Source organism: Drosophila takahashii, chromosome 2L (genome assembly GCF_030179915.1).
Source record: "Drosophila takahashii strain IR98-3 E-12201 chromosome 2L, DtakHiC1v2, whole genome shotgun sequence".
Lineage (NCBI taxonomy): Eukaryota > Metazoa > Arthropoda > Insecta > Diptera > Drosophilidae > Drosophila > Drosophila takahashii.
In genome coordinates, this window is record NC_091678.1 from 20,323,227 (window position 1) to 20,338,670 (window position 15,444).

The 15,444-nt window shown below is 42.2% G+C and overlaps 4 protein-coding genes across 6 annotated transcripts; 2 read left to right on the top strand and 2 right to left on the bottom strand.

Annotated features, from left to right (window-relative positions):
• The first annotated feature begins 520 nt into the window (after positions 1-520).
• On the top strand, positions 521-3,820 carry fon (fondue). 3 transcript variants are annotated; one of them, XM_017144455.3, is made up of 5 exons: positions 521-659; positions 1,113-1,125; positions 1,202-1,231; positions 1,601-3,023; positions 3,520-3,820. In XM_017144455.3, the coding sequence occupies exons 1-5, from the start codon at positions 611-613 to the stop codon at positions 3,670-3,672; spliced, it is 1,668 nt and encodes a 555-aa protein (XP_016999944.2). In that variant the 5' UTR covers positions 521-610; the 3' UTR covers positions 3,673-3,820. The 3 variants fall into 3 exon arrangements, with proteins under 3 accessions (XP_016999944.2, XP_017000031.2, XP_017000108.2); XM_017144542.3 differs by having other exon boundaries at positions 1,205-1,231; XM_017144619.3 differs by lacking the exon at positions 1,202-1,231.
• Positions 3,821-3,850: 30 nt separating this feature from the next.
• LOC108059430 (uncharacterized) lies at positions 3,851-6,413 on the bottom strand. The gene is made up of 4 exons (XM_017144753.3): positions 6,230-6,413; positions 4,878-5,168; positions 4,633-4,770; positions 3,851-4,338 (listed from the first exon to the last, which is right to left on the bottom strand). The coding sequence occupies exons 1-4, from the start codon at positions 6,312-6,314 to the stop codon at positions 3,866-3,868; spliced, it is 987 nt and encodes a 328-aa protein (XP_017000242.2). The 5' UTR covers positions 6,315-6,413; the 3' UTR covers positions 3,851-3,865.
• Positions 6,414-12,063: 5,650 nt separating this feature from the next.
• LOC108069678 (C-type lectin 37Db-like) lies at positions 12,064-12,739 on the top strand. The gene is made up of 2 exons (XM_017159847.3): positions 12,064-12,221; positions 12,327-12,739. Exons 1-2 carry the CDS (start codon positions 12,105-12,107, stop codon positions 12,669-12,671), a joined length of 462 nt encoding a protein of 153 aa, XP_017015336.2. The 5' UTR covers positions 12,064-12,104; the 3' UTR covers positions 12,672-12,739.
• Positions 12,740-13,339: 600 nt separating this feature from the next.
• Positions 13,340-14,262, bottom strand: LOC108069526 (C-type lectin domain family 4 member D-like). Its single transcript, XM_017159634.3, has 2 exons — positions 14,119-14,262; positions 13,340-13,897 (listed from the first exon to the last, which is right to left on the bottom strand). Exons 1-2 carry the CDS (start codon positions 14,242-14,244, stop codon positions 13,547-13,549), a joined length of 477 nt encoding a protein of 158 aa, XP_017015123.2. The 5' UTR covers positions 14,245-14,262; the 3' UTR covers positions 13,340-13,546.
• Between the last annotated feature and the right edge of the window lie 1,182 nt (positions 14,263-15,444).

Consider the following 15,444-nt stretch of genomic DNA (forward strand, 5'->3'; position numbering starts at 1 on the left):
TCCTTTGGGTTTTTATAAAAATCGCAAGGCGCAATATTGATAGCAATCATGACAAGACTCTTTTCAGAACTGGCTTGATATTCAAGTACGTCGGAAAACGAAATTAGCACTTCCTGAATACGAATTAGAACTCAAGGTTTTCTATATATTCCTTCACCTTGGTCACAACGTATTCTAAGTTCAAAGTGAGCTCATTACCATTGTCTTCCACCTATGAGCCTATTTATATATATATGTAATCGCAAAAGTGATAATGCTGACACTCGTTCATGGCAACAAAATACCAGGCATTTCTTGAGCAAGGCTGGGGCGATCATAAAAAATGAATTAAAAAATATTCTATACAGGGCGATGATGTCGCAAGTAACTTTCATCACTCGGCTTTCTGCACCAATTGCGAGCTCCAATTTGACGTGTACTATCAGTACCATTCTCTCTAGGTCAAAATCTTGAACTGATTCAAGTCTGAGTTGTAGGTATGTATGTAGGCCTTATCACCGACGATGTCTGAGCCTTTAAAGCGGGGCTCCGTGCGCTCGATTGCATTAGTACAATTTTAATCGCGAGTGTCGAACGTGTTTTCCGGACTAAAGTAAAACAAATTACCAAAATGAACAAGCTGCTGATTTTGGCCCTTTGCCTGGGCGTGGTCTGTGCAGGTAGTGAAACTTGTAAAATCAAATACTCCTGAAAATTACAAACAGGATGTGAACAGTGCTGCCTAGATCCTGTTGATAAGGTTCAAGTTTTTTGAGGCTTCCTATCGGCTGCGTGTCGTCAGCAGCTCTCGGGTTTTTCCTCAATGAAATATTTACACAATATTATGGGAAAGTTGTGTAATTTTCTGAGAATGCGACGCGTGTGCCGATAAGAGATTGTAAATATTTTTCAGGGTAGATTATATTCCATAAAAAATATACAATTTAAAGCGAGTAAGCTTGTGTACATACACCATTAAAAGATTAATGTATTTCAAATCCAAAAGGTGCATTAGTATGGCAAAATGTGGCCTATAAAGTAGAATAGAAAGGATATAGTATAAGTATTGGGGATATTTTAAGAATTTATTTTACAACAGATTTTAACAAATCTTTCTTTCTTTATCTTTACAGATTTCCAGGGAAGGTAAGTTGGCCTCAGAATTTATGTTTCATGATCTAATCTTATGGTCTGTTTTCAATTCCTCAAATTCAATATTTAGTAGATCTAAACGCGAAGATTTTCACTCTCGGTAAGTGCCTTGTGGCAAATGACAAAGATCTTTCTTTTTTGTTTCAAAAAAATTGAAATTTCCCCATTGGCTTGCATGGCACTTGAAAAATTAAATCAAAATTAGTTCGATAGAATTAGAAAGTATTTAGTAAAAGACTGGGCAAAACAAATTTAAATATCAACAATATTAGAAAGACAACGAACCAATTTATTTTATTTTCACTAACTTTATTTTGGCTGTTTTTTCAAGAGCTCTAAAATTATCGATATTTTCGATTATTTCACCATACCGATTTACCTAAAATTGTTTGATTTTAAATATCGTTTTGAGTACCAGTGTATCTTTTGAATACAGTTAGTTAACCAAGTTATTTGCTCAAATCTTCAGCCACTACAGCGCCCACCAGCAGGCGATTGATCAGGCCCGCAAGAACGCCGGCTATGGAGGTAGCATTGGAGGCAGCTTCGGTGGTGGCTACGGAGGAGTCGCTGGCCAGGTCGATGGCTCCGCCAACCTGGGCAAGCTGGAGAGCTCCTACGACTCTGTGGGTGCGACCGAGTCCGCCGAAGGTGCCAGTTCAGGAGGTCAAGCGGTTGAGAGCCTGGGTGGTGTTACCGGAACCCTTGGCGGTGGTGTAGGTTTGGGAAGTGGTTCTTCCTTCGACAGCTCTTTTGGCTCTGGCTTTGGAGCCCAGAACGCTGGATCTTTCGGCGCCCAGAACGCTGCCTCCTTTGGTGCCCAGAACGCCGCCTCCTTTGGTGCCCAGAATGCCGCCTCTTTCGGCAGCTCCTTCTCCAGCAACGCCGCCTTCCAGACCAGCTCCGCCGCCAACTTCGGCAGCACCGCCGCCCACCAGGTGGGCAGCAACGTTGAGTTCGCTGACAACGCCAATGCCGGCAACAAGGTGGACTTCGGTGGCGTCAACACCGTTCAGACCTCACCCGTTGCCGAGTACTACAGCCACGAGAAGGTTGTGTCCACACCCCAGCAGGTGACCTACACCATTCCCGGCGGCTCCCAGCGCTTTGTGCATCACGAGGAGCGCATTGTCGAGCAGCCCACCCAGACGCATGTGGTGCAGTCTCCGGTCCAGACCGCCCACTACTACCAGAGGAAGGTCACCACCACCTCCAGCGCTCCCCAGTTGGTGCAGCCAGCCGCCAGCAGCCGTTTGACCTATGGATCCAATGCCGCCTCCACCTTTGGCAGCAATGCAGCCTCCACCTTCGGCAGCAATGCCGCCTTCAACACCCAGTTCGGCAGCTCTTTCGGCCAGAACTCGGCTCTTAACTCTGGCATCTCCTCGGGCTTCCAGTCGGGTCAACTGGGCCAGCTGCTTAGCCAGACCCACCAGACTGCCCGCCAGCAGGCCGCCTCCCAGGGATCCTCGGCCAACGTGGTGCAGGCTGGAACCGGCTACAATGGAGCAGCACAGACTGGCTTCAACTCCGGCTACAACAGCGCCTTCAACTCCGGCTCGCAGTTCGGCTTCAACTCCGCCAGCTCCCTGAACTCCGCCAGTTCCCTGAACTCCGCCAGTGCCCTGAACTCCGGAAGCAGTGGCTCTCTGCTCAGTGGTTCCCTCTTGGGCGGCAGCCAAGGATCTCTGTTGAGCGGACAGGTCGGCGGACAGCAGTCCCTGCTCAGTGGCTCCCTGTTGAACGGACAGCAGAACTTTGGACTCGGACTCAACGCAGCGCAGACTAGCGGCAACTTTGGAGCCGGATTCGGAGCGGGAGCCGGTAACTCCGGCAGTGGCTTCCAGACCAAGGAGTGGGAGAAGCAGTCCAAGTGGTCTTCCCAGAACTCGGTGAGTCTTCTTTAATGTTTTTAATAAAAAGAAGGGTGCTATCACCGAACATACGAACTATTGCTACACACTAAAAAAAAGCATGTCGCCGTAAAATCGATCTGTACATGTAAATTACCATATCGTTTTTACATGATTTACTATTTTCGACCATATCAAATTTACCTGGCCCCCTATCAAGTTTAAACTGATATCACATAATGTAAAATCGATCTACGTATCATATCGTTTTTTTTGGTGTACTTCGAAATATATGTTTTAAAACGTTTTCAAAATTGGAAAACTTTTCAAAATTAAACAAGAGAGAATCTCCGAGAGAGAGAGAAATCGGTATTGCATGATAAAAACGATATGCGTATAAGTACCAGCAATTTACCATGTGCATATCGATTTGATCCCGTTGTGTTTTTTTGTTTGTAGCTTTTTTAAAATCGGACACTTTTTCCCATTCGTATTTCTGAACCCAAGGAATAACAACCCCTCTTTCTCTTCTTAGTACGATTCCAATGGTCATGTGAACAACTACAAGGATCTGGCCACCGGCGAGAGGGAGAACGTTAACATCAACGGCAAGCAGTACGGCTACCATGCGGCCACCGCCTCCGTCGACGACAACGGCAAGTTCGGCACCCACAGTGTTCACTCGTAAGGTGCGACGACAGCGAGCAGCATCCAAAACTAGAAACCTTTCGTGTTCTTAGGGAGTCGGCTATTCAACTCCGAGTGTTTTATGTAAAATAGTATGAAAGTAAAATTAATTGTGATTAAAAGCAATGATGTCAAGTTAAAAACTAAAACGACAGTTTTATTGGTAAGAATTGAATTGTTAGGATAGCTTTTCCTCAGGAGAAGGGTCTCTCCAGCTTGCCATCTACCACCTGGACTACCCCACTGTTGATCACACCCTTGTGCTGATCCACCGGATCTCTGCCGGCTTTGCTATCCCGACGCCGTCTAAAGTCCGCGGATGACATGCAGTAGCAGGGCTTCCAGCTGGGTCTCCGGTAAATCTGTCCCTGTTCCTGGGGCGCCCGCTCCGTGGTCCAAACGGGCACGTAGTGCGTCCAGGTCTCCCCGTTCCTGTAGATGCTGCCGGCATCGGAACCTCCGCCGGTGTAGACGTTCTCGGGATAGTACTGCGGATAGTAGTCACGGCGATTGGATCCCTGGTAGCCACCACGATTGCTGCCCTGGTAGCCGCGCTGTTCGCCGGAGAAGTTGGGATTCCACTGGGATTTTGGATCATATGGTTTGCGGGTCTTGTGCTTTGGCTCGCTGCCACCACGACCCTTGTAGATGGGCACACTGGCGTCCTCTGTTGGGGGATTTAGGTAAACGAAATGAAAACGTAAGATAAGTATGATATGATATGAAATCAGATTATTTTTATATACTTCATATTAGTTTAACATAAATGATTATTTCTGATTGGCTTTCAACAAATGTTGTATAAATATTTAATATTCTTATTTGTTTTAGTAATTAGTAGACTTTTAATTTTACCTTTAAATTAAGATTACTCTTTCATGTCACCAAATTAAATTGCTAATTCTGTGACCTCTTATTTAAATTGGCGCAGAAGGGAAAGTGAATTCGAAAGGGGACTCACCCTTGTCGCCCTGCTGCTGAGCGGAGCTGGTTTCATTCCCATCCGAATCCGAGGTTATTTCGAACGTGATGTCCGTGTGGATGCCCACACGCTTCTTGTGCTTGCCCAAATCCGTAATTTCCACGCTCTCCTTGGACTCTGTATTTGTTTTGGTTCATTTTGGGGCGCCGAAGGGAATCGAATTCGTTAGTTTTTTCGTATCGTGTTTTGCATTTCGCAGCTGGGGTGTGAGGGAATTTAATTACCTTTCGTTTGCTGCTGTCCATCTCCCGTATCTACGGTGACCCGAACGCCGTGGATCTTGGGTCGATTTCCACCGCTGGATGTTCCACCGCCGCCGCTGCTGCTTCCGCTGCCTCCTCCAGAGCCACCGGAACCTCCACCTCCTCCACCCAAGCCTCGTCCCGTTCCTGGGTCGTAGCTCCCGTTTCCAATCCCGCCGCCCACTTGGCCCGGCTGCCCCGGTAAGCCCGTCTGATTGTTGCTGCCGTCGCCCTCATCGAAATCCAACTTGGAGGACACTTTATTCGCCTGACCTGGTTGCCAGCGCCATCATCATCATCGTCGTTGTTTGTTTTCGGTTTAGCATGGAAATTAGATTTACCAGAAATTTAATTAAAGTTATGCAAACACCTTCTCTCCAGCACGGACTTTAATCGGAGGAATTGGAGCGTGCTGCGGGTCCGGCGCATATAAGTGATGCAATTAGCACACGCTGACTTATTTATGGATATGCACCACGATCCAACCGACTGAACTAATCTGGAACTTGAGCTGCTGCTGGCCGACTTGAGGTTGCACTTGAATATGCGCGGCCACAGCCACAATTATGGGATTAGTCGCAATCAGAATCGGATTTCGCTGGGCAAGCACCAATTAGACTACCGAATGGGGGGCAAAAGGGTCAGCTAGTCAGGGGTGCGAGTCCTCGATGGCCCAAGGACTTTGCCCGGCTGAGCATCGAGTGCTTTCAATTACTATGGATTGTTCAGTCAATTCTGCGGTAATCCCATCAGAGATTTGTGTAATTTTGGGGGGAATATGATTTTTAGAAATAAGTTTTAAATTAAATAAGAATGCTTTTCGCAAAGTAAACAAATTGTTATTTGAATTCGATTAAAATTGTATTACAAAATTAAATGTAAATCGAAAACTTGTATCAAAATTCCAGATCACATTTCACTTCACTTTTAACTCGAGTGGTGGGGATTTTTCAACCTAAATCCTCTCCGTAGATCCGCGCATGGGATAAGAGATTTCAAAAATAATTAAAAATTTGAAGAAAAAAATATTTACAATTAAAAAATGTTTTTCTCAAATATAAATTATTTATTTATCTAATGTATAGAATAGCTTTAGGATTTTTGCATTGTCAAAATAAATTTGAGTAGGTACTCGTTAGCCTAATTGCTTTGCCTACAAACTCATCTCCGGCGATCTGATTAGATTGTTTGCGTTCGTAGTTCCCCAACCACTGGAATTTCCCTCGAATTGAGTGACACGAAACCATATCTATTCCCGAAAATTCGAGCTGACTCATGGACGGACTTCTTTCACCCGCCGCGTGATTGATTATTGACCAATTACTCTGAACAACCTTGGACACAGTGATGAGTTAGCAGCAGGCCACCCAAAAATAATAACAATAGGTGGGCGTTAAAAGAGCTCGTTGTTGACAGCATCTTGCCGTGGAGAATCGAGTGTTCTAATGGGTATTTCCTTAGGAGTTTCTCGAAAACAGATCTCGAGAATGGAGCGCGTCTCGTGTGCGCACTTGAAAACCGCCGACTAACAACTAAGCGAGGCAAAACAACCAAGCTGATTTCAAATATCTACGGAGATTCATTAAAATTAACTGGCGAAGCTGGAGAGCAGAAAAAAGTTGCTTTTGTTTTTAAATCTACTTAAGTTTTAGTTACTGTTGATGTTTCGGCACAGTAAAAAAATGTGTACAGAAATTTCAATCAAATTTGAATTTAATCGATTTTTAATATTGATTGACTAAGTTCGAAAACTAAAAAAATAGTTGAAATTATTACTTGATAAATTTTAAAGTGATTTTAATTTAATGATCTTCATCGATTTATAAGCATTTGCTATTAGAATAAACATCAGCTAAGACAATCAAAAGTAAAATAAAAATAAATAAAAAGAAATACCTTGAAGGGGTTTAATGCCTAAGTTATTAGGTTAAACTCCGTTTTTTTTTGGTACACGCTTCTTAACAAATATTTCATCCTACTCCTGTGATTTCATCCTAGTTTTCTGATATTTTCTCTCAGTGTGCTTCTGTTGTTGACGGCTTGTTAGAGCTTTGCGGATAAGATCTTGACTGAGCCGAAGTGAGTTGTTGCTGCTGCTTCGAATGCACTTGTGGGTGGGGCCTGTTGCATCTGAGCGTTATGCGTAGATCAAACCCCGTACCCCTGTTCCAGTAATTGGACCTAATCGGATGGCTAGAATCTTTTGTGATTGTTTCGATGTAGCTTCCGTTGTATCTTGGAGATTCCATTGTATCGAGCTGCTGCTTTTTGTTCTCCGTTCTGTGTTTTGTTTTGGGCTTTTTCATAATGCTCTCATCGTTAATCATGGGACGCCGAGCGCTTCTCTATGGCCAGTCGGCAATTATATTCTGCGGCAATTTTGACAGCCACCAGCGATTATCGTCATTAGCCCCTTCGAAAAACGAATACGAAGTTCAGCGCGTCTCAAGTTCAAGTTGGCTATGAAAATAAATTGCGTTGTATTCGCCGCTTTTTTGGGGACTTTTCTTATTGGTATTTCTGGGCCTGCATTGTTTTTCCTCCCCTAAGCCCGTTGGTGGTGCACTAATGAAGTATTTTCCCATTTGTCAAGCAACGCCCCCGAATCAACCACTTCCTCGGGAAGGGGAAATTGCATTAGATGGATCTAGATCTCCCCATAACCGCACATGTTGGAATAATAATGTCGGGCCAAACAAATGTATAAGCCATAAATTCCAACCCCACATCATCGTACAAGAGTGGGCCCAGGGCAATTAATTAGCAATTGCATTTGGCGCTGTCATTACGTGTGATAATTAAAAGGACTGCCGGCTCGCCAAAGTATCCGGCCAAAGAAAACGAAAGAAATCCTGCTCCTGCAAATGTACGGCCATAAATTGTATGGCCCGGCCAACAGATCCTGACCCGTCTGCAAATGCACTTTAATCTCGAATTTATCAAGCGTAATAGTTTTGCCCCATCCTGCGGTTGGGTCGCTCGGCAAGGCTTTTGTAATCTCGGGGATTAGACAGGCATACATGTGGACACGTGGGGAAAGGCACATATCAAGGAAATGTGGGTGGGTCCGGACAGTGGGTTGGCCCGAAACCATTAAACAGATGGATTTCGTTGTCAACCTTTTTATTGCAAGGTATGAGTGGTCTAGAATCTAGAGATGTTCAGGGGTCTATTGTTTTCGAACGAATCTATTAATCCTGTCACGTCTACGAGTTTAAGTTCCTTAAAGCGTTTGATTAATTGCAATTTCAAAATACAACCCAAAACAAAATCTTGTTTAGCCTATATTGAAAATAAAATAATTTCAAGAAAATAAAAAAACTGGTTTGATATAATGGTCTCTAAAAAACAAACCATTAGAATTATTCTTTTAAAATGGAAAAAGAATTATAATTTCAAAAGAATACTTACAAAAAATGTAAGAAATCATCATTAAATTATGGACACGAAAATAAACACATCGCGGTCAGATCGATATGCGCATGGTAAATTTCTGGTATTGCGTTTCGTTGTTTCCGAAATCTCTCTCTCGGAGATTCTCTGACTTCGAAAAGGAGACGAAAAAGCAATGTTGCGTCTTAAATTACGTGAGTGGGAGCAAGAAGTATAAACTCTCAGTGCCCGCATATAAAGTCAAAATTGATACCATATAAAATTAAATCGATCATCGTTTCATAACATATTTTATTTGATTTTAACATATTACTAATTAACAAGTTCACTGTGATTTTGTACAGGAATTTTGATCTCTTATCGTACTGACTTGTTTAATCCGATGCTTGGCGACTCCATCTCGGTGGGCCAGAATCAGTTCCCCATTTGGTCTCTGCTCTCGACCGACTGACTGACAACCTCTTGCCGATGCCGTTGTGAGTTGTTGTGTGGTGGCCAGCGATTTGCACAAAGTTTTGCATTTGCTTACATCAACTTAATTTTCATTGTTTCTATGCATTTGTGCTGCACTGGACGGACGGAGGAGAAGTTCAAGTGCGTTTCCAGCGAGTTGCTTGCATAATTCTATGGGCCCTTCAAGACCAGAAAAACTTTTGAACTCGAATATCTGGCGGACAATCCCATTCGGACAAAGGCATACTTTCGGGCTGAGGGAAATTGGATTTTTGATATACTCACTTTGATAATATTCGGGGGTATCCAAGCGGAGTTGTGTGTGTTTGACCTGACCACAGTAGATTCTTTGTCCATAAATGTTAATTACACAAAATATATGTATAAAAGCCGACAGAAGGCCGAGCGGACACCTATCTAACAGATGCAGATACAAAGATACAACATGTTTGCCTAACCAAAGACAATTACCATTGTTCGGGGTACCGAACAAGGTCCGGTTTTGCAAACAATTAAACTGGCAAAATCAAAATCGAAATTTACTAATTTATGCGTCTAGCTGCCATTTGCAGTTTATACAATATTACTGCCATTTCTCTTTCCATATCTTAAGGCCCAGGCACAATTTCGGGGGGCCATCCTTAAACTAATGAAATAATGGGCCAGCCGAATTAAATTATGGCCGAAGCAGTCCCAAAGGATTCCGGACTCAGGACCCAGGACACGGGACAATGACTAAATTTGCACCCACCCGGGTACCGAAATTTTTTGATTGCATTGTTGCCGTTTGATTTGCAACCACTCGAGAAGAGGCCGTCACCCCAGCAAAGGGCAATTCGACACCTTGCAGGAATATCAGCCACCCAGACACCCCTCATCCCCTGCGATCCCAGCGATCCACTTCCACTTCCGCATCCGCACTTCCGACCCTCATTGACTATTCACACCCATGTATTTCTACATCGCGTCGTATTATTATTATTTTTTTTTCTCTTCTGGCTGTGTATAAAATTTTTATTATTTGCTCGTTTACGGCTTTAGCATTTGCTTTTTCCCCCACTCTAGTTTTCTCTTTTGCCGTCTGCCTGGGTTTATCGTTTCTCGTGTAGTGCGAAATTATCACAAAACGCATTGAATTTGCTTTTATTGTTGGCGGGTGTCGGCTGCCTTTGGTCGCTTCCAAGTGGAAATCATTTTCCACCCCCTTTTAGTCATCCCCCTTCCCCTAACCCTCCACATTGGCCTACACTCGGAATAAATTTTTAAATCGTTTTATTCAATTTCATTAGAAAAATTCCGAATATGAAGAGAATAATGTAAAATAATGCTCGTACATATTAGTAGGTAGCTCGAGGTGCTCGACTTTTCTGTTGTTTTCTTTTTTTTTCTGGAAGTAATATAAATGTTCTATTAAATATCCTAAGTGTAGTTGCAGCGGAAGCAGCGAGAGTCGGCTGCCTTTGCCGTTGTCGTCGTCTTATCGTCTATATGTCCTTTGTTGTGTCGCCACAGCCATCGCTGCTGCTCCTGATGCTCGTGATGCTGCTGATGGTGGATAGAAACCACAGTGGCTAAGTGTCAACTTAAATGCGGATTAATCAGGAAAATTTCGTATTAATAAGGGATTAACAACTATCGGAAAAAATGAGTTTATATTTATTTTTAAGAATTAATACAGACTATAATAAATAAAAACTAAATTGTTGGCGGAACTAGTGATTCACTTTAAATAAATTATTATTTAATTTCTATACAATACTTATTATAATAAAGTTTTTCGAATTAAAACAACCTGTTTTCTACCAGCATTTCGCCCACTGTGCATGCAAGGATTTTTTATGGCCACCTTCCCTCACTGACGTAATCTGGCAGGTTGCTTGAGTGCAAAAAAGTTGGTTTAAGGCCCTTAAAAATGGAAATGTTCGGTGCTGTTTCGAGGGCTGTCGCTGCTCCTGTGGCTTGTTGACCGTCCGTCAGCCCATCCTCCTCCTTCCCGCAAGGCCACCCCCTCCCCGACACTTACCTGACAATGAGCAGTGACAGCGTCAGAGGGGGAAAATTGGGGATGGAAAGGGAGGCCCTTTTCAAGACCCTCTTGCGGTCGTACCACAAAACCCCAGACCTCAGACCCCGGAAGTCTGCACGTCTGTTGCATCTGTCGCATGCCGGAACTAAGCGAAAAACTTAGAGGGGTGTGTTTTTTGGCGGGGGAGGAGGTCAACGTCAACCCCCCGGGGAAAATGCAGTCGATAATGATGCGTATTCGCACTGGCGATTATGATGAGTTCAATAGAGCTGCAAGCGGGACAACTACTCGACTTGACATGCATGATTTAGTGTCCCGTCTGCCGCGTTCCACTTGGCCACCCCAAATCCAAACCCAATTCAAATCCCAAACCCACGCCCTGTGACCTTCATCCTCTTTTGCTCCCGATTCCATTTGGCAAATTGCAAATAAGTCAGTACAAAGTGCCCCCGAACCGTGTCGTGTGACAATTCTCGCAAATTATGTTTTTTTTGTGCTTCCCTCCAGTTGGCTAGGAAACTGCAGCCAGCCTAATCCGATTACACTGAGCAACAAAGTTAAGGAGTTAAGTTAGGAATAAATTCAATTGTTAAATATTTAACTGATATTTCTTAATTTGGCAGCATTGTAACATTAAAATGTTTTCCAACTATTTTATTCATTTCAGTTTTAAATTATACAATTTTAATACGATTTGACGCAATAAAACTTTACTAATTTAACTTGGTGATTATTCGTTTAGTTTTTAAAAATTACTATACTGTTAAAAAACAATATGTCATAAATTCCTTAACACACCCCCTGCTCACAATTCTTTGTTGCAGAGTGTCCCTGCACCCATTTCTATTCCGATTCGCGCTGCACTTTTGGGTATCTCGCTGCCAGCATATGGCGCACTTGGCTGCAGAGGATTTGAGGACCTACCGCTTTTGGGTTACAAACGGATCTGAAAACGGTCTCACACACGCCCCATAATTGGATTTCGATGACTGCAAATTGGTGATAATTTCGATTCGCTTCCGGGCAGCTTCCACAAAACGCACGTGGTTCGTGAAAATGCGACCATCTGCGCCCGATAGGGCAGACTCTTTATGTCTGGTCGTGACCGGCTAAGTGCGGATTGCACAAATGGACAAACGGATTGGCGGGGCCCAAAGTCCACAATGGCTCTTTGTGTCTGGTCAAATAGCGCGTTTGTGGACGTAAAGCTGACCCCCCAAAAATGGGGGAAATAGAACGCGAAGAGCAAACGAACTTGCGCCTAAAACATGATAAGAACTATTATATAAGTGCTGGCGAAATATCTGGGAAATACAGTTGGCGACCACCTCATCAACATGAAGACCCTAGTAATTCTGACCGCCCTATTGGGCGTCGTCCTGGCACAGGATGGCACTTGCAGCGTGAAGTTTGTCCCACTGGGCAACAGTGCGTATTACTTGGAGCGAAACAAGGTAAGCAATGATCTAGGATTTTCTGTAATATATTCTTAAATCTTTAAAAATTTTAAAAAAGCACTTTTCTTAAGCTTTTTAAGTATTTTAAAATTTTGATTTCAGTTCAATTGGTGGGATTCCTCCCGAAGATGCATGGCACTGGGCTCCCAACTAGCTCACATCGACAGCGAAGAGGAACTGAACGCAGTCACCACCTATCTTAATCAATTGGGATTCTCCGCAGAAGAAGCGGTCTGGTTTTCCGGCTTTGGCATCAAATCCGGAGCTTGGATCTCAATCGCCAACTCCAAGATACTGTCCTTCTTCAAGTGGGGTCCCTCTGAGCCAAATGATTACGCAAGTTCCGAGAATTGCTTGGGCATCAAGGTCACCAGTGGCAGCTGGTCCATGTACGACTTGAGTTGTTTTAAAGAGTACGCGTACTTGTGCGAAAATGTATCGAAATAAGGCGGGAGGTTTTTTAATTAACAATTACCCTAGCAAACAAATTAAAAATTGTATCTTTATAAGTAAAAGCTCGTTATTTGATTTTACTTTATGATAAATATCTATAAGTCTATAAGTAATCATAAGGACTCTCAGGATAGGGACACAAAAAAATGAAAAATTTTTTTAAGTAAGTGAGTAATAATTTTTAATAATTTTTTTAACCATTTCGATAATTGAGGCTTTTCTAAGCATAAATTGCTCTAGTCCATTAGCTCTGGTATTTGCAGTATCTTTTGGTATATATATTCAAGAGTGGTCAACCAATTTTCTTCCTTTTTTCGTAATTTAAAAGTTACATATCTCTTCTATATGATCGTTTTAAAATTTCAAGGTTACATAAGCGCACTTTAAATTTTAAAGTCACAGAAAAGTTTTAAAATCTTAATTTGTGAACAGCCTTTAAAAATTAGATAAACATTTTTTCTTCGACAATTCTTTTTTGACCCAAAAATAATCATTTTTTTAACCCACTCGTCAGGTTTTTGTGAATGGTGTTGGAATTTTCAAAATTTTTTTTCTAACTTCTTTCCCAGTGACGATTCACAAACTGTGCCCACACCTGTCCAAATTTTAGTCTTCTTTCTTTTTTGCATTGAGTGTAATGCTAGAGATTTCTTTTAGTTCGATTAGTAAATTAAAATGTATTTATTTTGGTTCCTTTAATTCATATTCATTATAACACTTGTTAACAAAAATTTCTTAAAAACATAATACTAATAATAAGAGTTAATATAACAAAACCAAAAATTTTATTAAATATGAATATAATGTACAGGTTAATTGGCCTTTTTATTTTTTAGCTTATATGTATCGATCGTCCCTTGCATATTTGTCTAATTTGTGTATATCCTGGTGTTGTCGTATTCGCAAATGTACGATAGCTTGTAGCGGCAGACGTAATCGTTCATGAACCAAGGCTCCCCGATGCGGTAAAGATTCATGCAGTTCTCGCTGTTCAAATTATCCGGCTGGCCAACGTACCACTTGGCGTAGGGCAGCGGACGGGCGGGTCCGAACTGCAGCCAACTGCCCTGGCGCCCAATGGCACCCACCCACACCCAATCGCCCCGGTAGCCCATGGTGGATAGAAAGTCGACCAGCTCGTTGAACTTGTACTCGGAGTCCACGGTGGCCAGTTGGAGTCCCGCTCGGATGCAGCGCTCATTGGCATCGTACCAGGTTAACTATTTGCAAAAAATATATTTAAAAGATAAGTATTTTTTTTTCAAGCAACTTTATAAAAATTCTTCAAGTTAAAAACCACCCTTCTCAAAAGTTTATCCTTTTTGAATTATTTAAGTTTGTGGGTCTAGGTCTTTTTTGATTAATCATATTTTAATGCGGAATGTTTTTTGATTTTTTAATAATAAGATACAAAATAATATACTTTGTTGTAAACACTCACCTTGTCCTTGCTCTCCACATAGTATTGTTTTTCGCCGACCCGAGTCAATGGAAGTGTGCAGTTGAAGGCCTCTATTTCGGCTACTGCAATAGCAGCCAGGAGAACAACTAACCCCAAACAATCCATCTGTAACTATTGATCCCCTCAGTTTAATTACTCATTTATATAGCTCTTTCTCGCTGTAGATCTCTTTGTTTTCCAGGTTTGCACTTAAAATAGGTTTTCCCTGCTCAACCCAAATCGATAACAATTTTTTGGGCAGAGTGGGGCAGTACTTTCGATGTCTGAAATACTCATTACAGTGGATTGGATGGGATTGCGCCCACGGGGCGTTGCGTGTCAATTTATGCAACTCTCCTGCAATTTCCGGGGTATTAAAGCAATTTCCAACCCACTGGCCACAGCACACAGCCGTAGACATGGGCATGACTTAATGGGGAAGTCCTGCATGTGAAAGCTCCCTGTTCGCCAGTTTGGGTGTGACGGAAAAGCCCTTCTGGGCATTGGATAAACCGAAAGAGTGGGCGAATCGACGGCATCGAGGAGAGAGATTGTTTCGGTAGCTCACCAAAAAATTGATATCATTTTTGGATAAGGTGCGATTGGGCGGGGGAATCGTTTCAAAGCAGCTGAAACTATTATAACATTGCATTAAAAGACCTTTATTTATTAAAAAAAAACTTGATTATAGCATAAGGTAACATTAAGACCGATACTTTTTTATGATTTTAAAAAATTGTATGGGTAACTCTAGGACCAACTGTAAAATTATTATAAATAGTTTGATAATATTCTTAGGAACCTAGACTATTTTAAGCAGACATGTACATATATTTTTAAAGAGCACACTCTACAAAAGCTTTATACGAACTCTTAAAATATACCAAACAAACTTTTGAAAACCCTGCAGTTTTCTTTATTATTTTTTATTCCAAGCTAGGTTAGGCACCTCATTATATACCAATTCCTATAATTAAATTTCGAGAAGATTTAGCATCTAAATCAAAGTTTTGGTGCCCTGTTGTGAACCCTTTTCACCCGTTTCCAACCCCTGTCCTTATAGAGACAAGTCGTAAGTCTTACGAGGCAATAAAAAAAACTCTTCGAGGAGTGCGTATAAAATGTCAAAACGTTTTACCAGCATTTTGAATCCGGTAGCATCACAATAAAATGGAAAATTCGCAGCAAGTAAATGCAATTTAGCCAAACGGGTGGGTCGTCAAGTGACGCTGCACCCAGGGGGACTGTTTGATTTACCGTCAACAGGAGATTGAAAAAAAAAAATTCAGAAATAGAATCAAGCGGGCAAAAAACACGCGCCACCAA

What these genes read in the sequence shown, in the direction of transcription:
- fon (XM_017144455.3), top strand. Translation starts at nt 611, where the DNA reads ATGAACAAGCTGCTGATTTTGGCCCTTTGCCTGGGCGTGGTCTGTGCA. An exon ending in CGCGAAGATTTTCACTCTCG is followed by an intron (nt 1,232 to 1,600) that starts GTAAGTGCCTTG and finishes TCAAATCTTCAG; the next exon opens with CCACTACAGCGCCCACCAGC. An exon ending in AGTGGTCTTCCCAGAACTCG is followed by an intron (nt 3,024 to 3,519) that starts GTGAGTCTTCTT and finishes TTCTCTTCTTAG; the next exon opens with TACGATTCCAATGGTCATGT.
- LOC108059430 (XM_017144753.3), bottom strand. Translation starts at nt 6,314, where the DNA reads ATGCTGTCAACAACGAGCTCTTTTAACGCCCACCTATTGTTATTATTT. An exon ending in TGGACAGCAGCAAACGAAAG is followed by an intron (nt 4,771 to 4,877) that starts GTAATTAAATTC and finishes AAACAAATACAG; the next exon opens with AGTCCAAGGAGAGCGTGGAA. An exon ending in TCAGCAGCAGGGCGACAAGG is followed by an intron (nt 4,339 to 4,632) that starts GTGAGTCCCCTT and finishes ATCCCCCAACAG; the next exon opens with AGGACGCCAGTGTGCCCATC.
- LOC108069678 (XM_017159847.3), top strand. Translation starts at nt 12,105, where the DNA reads ATGAAGACCCTAGTAATTCTGACCGCCCTATTGGGCGTCGTCCTGGCA. An exon ending in ATTACTTGGAGCGAAACAAG is followed by an intron (nt 12,222 to 12,326) that starts GTAAGCAATGAT and finishes TTTTGATTTCAG; the next exon opens with TTCAATTGGTGGGATTCCTC.
- LOC108069526 (XM_017159634.3), bottom strand. Translation starts at nt 14,244, where the DNA reads ATGGATTGTTTGGGGTTAGTTGTTCTCCTGGCTGCTATTGCAGTAGCC. An exon ending in ATGTGGAGAGCAAGGACAAG is followed by an intron (nt 13,898 to 14,118) that starts GTGAGTGTTTAC and finishes TTTTGCAAATAG; the next exon opens with TTAACCTGGTACGATGCCAA.